At 38.1% G+C, this 7,444-nt stretch overlaps 1 protein-coding gene across 1 annotated transcript; it reads right to left on the reverse strand.

Moving 5' to 3' along the window:
- Positions 1-306: 306 nt before the first annotated feature.
- GPR33 (G protein-coupled receptor 33) lies at positions 307-5,546 on the reverse strand. Its single transcript, XM_008585741.1, has 2 exons — positions 5,499-5,546; positions 307-1,390 (listed from the first exon to the last, which is right to left on the reverse strand). The coding sequence occupies exon 2, from the start codon at positions 1,382-1,384 to the stop codon at positions 362-364; it is 1,023 nt and encodes a 340-aa protein (XP_008583963.1). The 5' UTR covers positions 1,385-1,390; positions 5,499-5,546; the 3' UTR covers positions 307-361.
- Between the last annotated feature and the right edge of the window lie 1,898 nt (positions 5,547-7,444).

Genomic DNA, 7,444 nt, shown 5'->3' on the forward strand with positions numbered 1-7,444 from the left:
GGGGAGTTAATACTTAACGGCTACAGAGTTTCTCTTTGAAATGATGAAAAATTTTGGAAATAGTGGTGATGATTGCACAACATCGTGAATATAATTAATGCCACTGAAATATATACTAACGACGGTGAAAATAGCAAAGTTTATGTTACATATATTTTACCACAATAAAAACAGAATTTAAAAAGTCACATTTGCAACAGGACCTGTTGCTTGTTTTCTTATAACTCTTTTAATATTCATAGATCTAACTATAGTACACCCTAGATGTCTTTCTAATATAGGGACTACAGTATACAAAAGCAGAGGGTGTATCTCTAGTGGTATAATTGACAGAGTCCATGTTTGCTTAAGGATCCAGAATTTAAATTTGGGCTCCTGAATTTAGGTTTTGTGTCCTTTCTGCAGAAGAATCGTCACTGAATGTTGACTCAAACAGAGCAAGAATGGACTTTTTGAAAACCTTTTTGAAGTTCTCCCCAATAAACAGGTAGAATGTGGGAGAAAAGACAGTATTAAAAGAAATGGTTAGCACTGTTAGTATCATAGTCAAATCTGAAAGTAGTGACTGGTTCTTCATGAGAAGTAAGCCCTGGTATACATGGTAGGGCATCCAACACACAAAGAAAGAAATAATGGCAGTCATCATGACTTTGAAGGGCTTGCTGTATTTAAACAGGCCCTTCTCTTTCAACTTGCTGGCTATTCTTTTGTAACAAAAGGTAATGACGAAGAAAGGCAGAAGGAAGCCCAGCAAGAAGCGGCCAATGAAACAGGCTACATGAATCCATTGCCTTAATTTTTGCATCTCCTTTCTTTCCCAGTTGGGAGACACAGCATAGTTATTTTGGCAGATCACCCTTCCTTTATGGTCATGATGTATCTCCCTGAAAATCAAATAGGGTATGCTGAGGGCAGTGGCAGAGATCCAGACTCCCAGGATGATGCTGGAAGCCCAGCGTGGGGTTCGGTGCTGCTGGGACCACACTGGGTGAAGGGTGAGAAGATAACGATCAAGACTGATGGCTGAGAGGAAGAAAACAGAGGCAAACATCCCCAGTGACAAAGTGCTATTGAAGACCTTGCACAAGGCAGTTCCAAAGGTCCAATGATTGTCCTGAAGATAAGTGGCAGCTTTAAATGGCAGAATCAATGTTGAAATAAAATATGAAAGAATGAGATGAAAATATAAGTGAGTATTGACAGTCTTTTTCATCTTGAATTTTAGCACCCATAGATAGAGGCCATTGATGATGGTACCAATTACAAATGACATGAATAAAGGAAGGGCAATGATCATTTTTGAGGCAGGAGTTAGAAGGTGAGTGCTGCTTCTTACTAAAGTAGAAACATTGGTCAGGTAATCAGTAGAGTTGTTCAGATCCATAATCACCTGTGGAATGAGAAACTGAAAATAACATAAAAAAATAAAAGATTAAATGTAGAAATTAAGATAGTAATTTTTGCATAGTAATAGTACCCAGGATAATATTTTAACAGTGGCAAACATAATGTTTCTAGAATAATACAAATCAAATATTTTTCTAAGTTCTATATTTTATGTTGTATGAGGATTAATCTGAACACCAAAACTAGAAATGCTACAGATGAAATTAAATAAATGTGAAAGAGAAATAAAAGTTGGGGCATTTTGACAATTAGGTAATTAACTTATGTAGCTAAAAATCTTCTATTTGGACATTAACCAGAAGCCGGACCCTTCTTGATAGGCACAACTTCTTGAATAAGGCAATGTAGAATCAGTTTTACTTGACTAAGACTTGGTCAGGGAAAATATTGCTAATGAACTTGAATAACGAAAATAACAGCAACTGTTACAAATTAGTAATCATGGGATGCTATAATTAGATTTCTCTCTTGAGGTAACTATGTATAATAAACACTATTACCTAGTATTCTAATATTCAGCACATAACATAAGAACTGAGATTCATATGGGAGCCCTAAGGCACTGCATGATTGTGAAATGACTTCAGAATCAATGAAAGAGGAAAGTATTTTGTAGGATATACTGGAACAGTAGTTCTTTCTTACCTGGGGAGGGAAGAAGAGGGAAATAAGTCAAGGAACTCACATTTATCCAATATTTGTTACATGCCCGGAACTTTCTATAAAAATCATTTCTTTTTTCCCTCACAAATCCTACGAGGCAAATCTTTAAAAAGAGGAGAAAGTGAGGGTTAGAAGGGCTAAATGTCTTCTCCATCAACATCTCCCACCATGCCTCCATTGTGGTAGGTGGGGAACCCTACAGCTGTTTTATATTACTTCTTTGAAAATTGGTAATTCATAGGTAATGTTTTTGATACTCCATGAATCAGAGTATTTGATTATCTAAAATATCCAAATTCCTGCATAATGGTTCCTATAGTATCAAAAATATAAACCTGAGAATGTTTTTGAAAATAGCTATTGTAACAGAGTCACAGTATCAACAAATTGGTTTTTGATAAATTGGATAAACCAGAGGATATTGGTAATGATGCTTTTTTTTTTTCACTAAGCAAAAACATTCTGGGAATACATAGAGAGAAGACATAAAACGACTGCTATTTAAAACTACAACTGCCTTAAGTTAATTCTGCCTTCTAAGGAAGTTGCAAAATTTTTATCTGAAGTAGAAAAATAGTTCTCTTCAAGAAAATACCTTAGTAGTCTGCCTTGGGAACAAAAAGTGGAGTCTGAAGGATATGGAGTGGACAGGCTATGGTGAGTGAAGGAGTGAGAGCTTGAGAAAGAGGCTGTATGAGCTGTAGAAGAGAGCGGACAGGAAAAATCTGGTAGGAGGTTAGGAGGCCTGAACGGGTCAATGAGATATTCTGAGAAACAGAAACGACACAGGGGATTTAAAAATACGAATGTGTAATATTCAGTTTTAATCAATTTTTAATGTCTCTTCTCCTCATTAACCCACAACTGTCTCGTGTTGGTGGTGGTTCTGGGGAATTGAAGGAAAAGAGCTTGTATTCTCTATTTGGGATGGAGTGGGATGGAGAGAACAGACCAGCAGCAGGAGGTGAGATGTGAATGAGATGATGAATGTGGTGAAAACTGAATGGATACTGGGGCGTGGGTACATGAGGAGAAATGAAATCCCCTGGAGAATTTCCCATACTGTGTGTGTGTAGTCCGTGTGTGTGTCTGCAGATGTGACTGCGGTTTCTCTGTGTATCTGTGGTGCATTTGTGTGTATGTATGTGGGTATACAGTCTATGTGTCTCTGTGGTATGTGTTTTTATTCATGGGGTACGTGCGTGGAACTCTGTGTATGTGTATCCGTGGTGTGTTTGTGTGATTGCTGTGTGTGTGCTGTGTGGTGTCTGTATGTGTGTGTCTATGGTCTTCATGTGTTTCTCTTAGAATGTGTGTATGTGTGATTGTGTCTTTTAAAATGGTTTAAAAGTGCTTCAGTATAGATTATTGGGGGCAGAGTTCAGGTTCTGTCATCCCACAGGCCTGGGTTTGGATCCCACCTCTACCATTTACCAGCTCTGTGACCTTAAGACTCTTAACTCTCTAAGCCTTTTTCGCCTTCTAAACTCCTGTGATTTTTTATGAGGACCAAATGAGATAATGTATACAAATTTCTTAGCTCCCTTCATGGCACATAGTAAGCACTCAATAATTTTTACCTATTATTTTGCTCCACTTGTTAAATTAAGGCCAGAAAAATCCTCATTTTTCCCTTTTAATGCTGCAGACTACTTTTACTGTGTGGTGTCTGTATGTGTGTGTCTGTGGTCTTCATGTGTTTCTCTTAGAATGTGTGTATGTGTGATTGTGTGTCTGTGTTCTATGTGTGTGGTCTATTTTGTATATGCTCATATGAGAAACTGGGTGCCTGAATTATAGAGAAGATTTTAAAAAATTGTGTGGCTGAGTTCTAGAAGGGCATCTGAAAGTAATGTAGGACTTGAGCAAAATCAAAGTAAAACTTTTCTGATCAGTGTCGGTGGGGGTTCTGAATATTATAAAAAGCTTCCTAGGAACTTTGATTTATTGTATATAACCGGGATTACAGAGGATTCTCTATCCTTAAACATCTTTTTAAATGGTTTAAAAGTGCTTCAGTATAGATTATTGGGGGCAGAGTTCAGGTTCTGTCATCCCNTTTTAATGTCTCTTCTCCTCATTAACCCACAACTGTCTCGTGTTGGTGGTGGTTCTGGGGAATTGAAGGAAAAGAGCTTGTATTCTCTATTTGGGATGGAGTGGGATGGAGAGAACAGACCAGCAGCAGGAGGTGAGATGTGAATGAGATGATGAATGTGGTGAAAACTGAATGGATACTGGGGCGTGGGTACATGAGGAGAAATGAAATCCCCTGGAGAATTTCCCATACTGTGTGTGTGTAGTCCGTGTGTGTGTCTGCAGATGTGACTGCGGTTTCTCTGTGTATCTGTGGTGCATTTGTGTGTATGTATGTGGGTATACAGTCTATGTGTCTCTGTGGTATGTGTTTTTATTCATGGGGTACGTGCGTGGAACTCTGTGTATGTGTATCCGTGGTGTGTTTGTGTGATTGCTGTGTGTGTACTGTGTGGTGTCTGTATGTGTGTGTCTGTGGTCTTCATGTGTTTCTCTTAGAATGTGTGTATGTGTGATTGTGTGTCTGTGTTCTATGTGTGTGGTCTATTTTGTATATGCTCATATGAGAAACTGGGTGCCTGAATTATAGAGAAGATTTTAAAAAATTGTGTGGCTGAGTTCTAGAAGGGCATCTGAAAGTAATGTAGGACTTGAGCAAAATCAAAGTAAAACTTTTCTGATCAGTGTCGGTGGGGGTTCTGAATATTATAAAAAGCTTCCTAGGAACTTTGATTTATTGTATATAACCGGGATTACAGAGGATTCTCTATCCTTAAACATCTTTTTAAATGGTTTAAAAGTGCTTCAGTATAGATTATTGGGGGCAGAGTTCAGGTTCTGTCATCCCACAGGCCTGGGTTTGGATCCCACCTCTACCATTTACCAGCTCTGTGACCTTAAGACTCTTAACTCTCTAAGCCTTTTTCGCCTTCTAAACTCCTGTGATTTTTTATGAGGACCAAATGAGATAATGTATACAAATTTCTTAGCTCCCTTCATGGCACATAGTAAGCACTCAATAATTTTTACCTATTATTTTGCTCCACTTGTTAAATTAAGGCCAGAAAAATCCTCATTTTTCCCTTTTAATGCTGCAGACTACTTTTCTTTCCCTCCCAAAGCATCTGTATTGAATTCTAGAGTACCTCTAGGGATTTCTGAAAAAATCTAAATGTCCATCGACTCGGTCAGAGCTCTCAGATTTAGAGGTATTTTGAGGCTTTGATGTAATGATACCTTTGGCACAAGCAGCTTTCAGGAAGACCCCACCTCCACCTGGTGACACTGTGCTGCTGTTGTGGGGAAGGGCCACAGGAACCTCAGGAAGCTGATCTGGAGTAAGCCTGCAGATGATGGCACTGGGAGAAACCTGCTGGCTCAAGGACTCTTACCTCAGAGCTACATCTTCATGCCAGACGGTCTTGAGCAGGACAAAGTGACTCTATATCAGCAATCTTCTCTCTAGGGACAGAGGCAAAAATCAGTGACACTTTGCCTTCGTTTCATTTGCCTTTCTTCTGGCTGATGCGATTCTCCAACCTTGGACCTACTATTTAAATATTCTGTGAGGTCTTCATACTCTTCCTTGTTCCTTTTTCAGTGGAATGTACCACTGTAGAGGTGGAAGTAGAGAGATGAGTACTTCAAATCATTTCCCCTTTTTAAGAGGAGAATTTAAAAATACCATAAGCAGTTCTTGATTCAGCAGCACATGTACTAAAATTGGAACAATACAGAGAAGGTTAGCATAGGCTCTGCAGAAGGAAGACATGCAAATTTGTGATGCATTCCATATTTTTACACACATATATATGTATTCTTAAAACACTGACTAAAAATTATCTTCTCATATTTGGTCATCTCACCAGGCACCCACTCTGCCTCAACTGTAGAGTGTTTATTAGCATATGGACGGATGGTGTCGGGTACACAGGGAGGGGGTAAAAATCAGGCATGGACAAAAATAGAACCTGGAATTGAGCTACCTAATTTTGCTGGAGAGAAAATGAATAGAAAGAAAAACTTAAACACTGAGTTTCACATTGAAATGGAATGTATGAGGACAGGTCAAAGATTTATGTTATTTAGTTTGGAAAGATGAAGAATGACAGGCAGAATGGTCTGTATTTGTACAATTGTTGAGAATGGTTGGAGAAAACATAGAGTTGGTTACCATATCCTAGAAGATGATCTCATTATAAGAAATCTTACAACCCAGGTACTGCATTTATGAGCCATTACTGACTGAGTCCTGCATTTTCTATTTTCCTCTCTCTAACCCATTTCTGAAATGTTTTTGGATCCACTTCTGTGCTGACCTCAGTGTCCTGATTTCTTTCCTGCATGCATTTCTCTTCATTTCTTCACCTCCAGTGGAGAAAATACATCAAAACCACTGCCTAGCTTCAGTGGTGAAGAGCTGGGGGAATCAAAACCGTTATTGAGTCTGGGTTAGACTTAGAATTTTAAAGCTTTCACTGCTAGACTGTAGTCTTATTAAAAATAGGCTTAAATTTTAGTTCTTAACTCATTCATGCAGGTGAATTTCAACCTAAGAACTGATCTTCTTTGTGGTTAAGGATGAGTTTTCAAACTTGCTATAGCATTTCAAAAGAGATTTCTTGCTAGGTTTTCATACTTTTTGGGTTTATTCACAGATCCAGAAGCAACTTGAGATATTATTTGGTCCGAACCCACTAATTCTGAATAGCAAACTGAGACACAGGGAGGTTAAATGAATCACAGTAGGTTTACGCCAAGAACATAGGCTCTTTCCTATGTTATCTCATCAGTAAAAAAAGAAATTTGGACCAGATTCTTTCTCTTCTCCCCAACTCTATATTTCTTAATTCTACAATTAGCAAAATTTAATTCACAAATAAATATATTAGGAACTTTTATTTAATTTCCCCCCCAAAACATGCACTAGGGCTGGTACCACCATTAGACAGCCTAAAATTTAATTCTTCCATAACACTTCTCAGAAATACTCTCATTAGTATTTTCTGCCCATAGGGAATTAAACCAATGATATTAACTGTTAGGAAATATACAGACTGTTTGAGAAAGTAACTTCTCTTCTGTGGCTTTGGTGATGTGGCTCCATTCAGTTTGCTTTTCATATTTCAAATTGTCAGGTGGTTTCAAGAAAAGAACTCATGGAAATTGAAACTATTTTATATTGTTTTGATGTAACCACAGTATGAAACAGAGTACACAGAAATGCAGAAGCAGATGGTGTTCTGAATCAAATGCTTGAAAGGCTGGGAACTTATAGATGCATATAATTTTTAGAGCTGGAAGAGACTAAGGAGTTAATTTCATCTAACTCCCATTC

The sequence above is a fragment of the Galeopterus variegatus genome, unplaced genomic scaffold, assembly GCF_000696425.1.
Source record: "Galeopterus variegatus unplaced genomic scaffold, G_variegatus-3.0.2 Scaffold3692, whole genome shotgun sequence".
Taxonomy (NCBI): domain Eukaryota; kingdom Metazoa; phylum Chordata; class Mammalia; order Dermoptera; family Cynocephalidae; genus Galeopterus; species Galeopterus variegatus.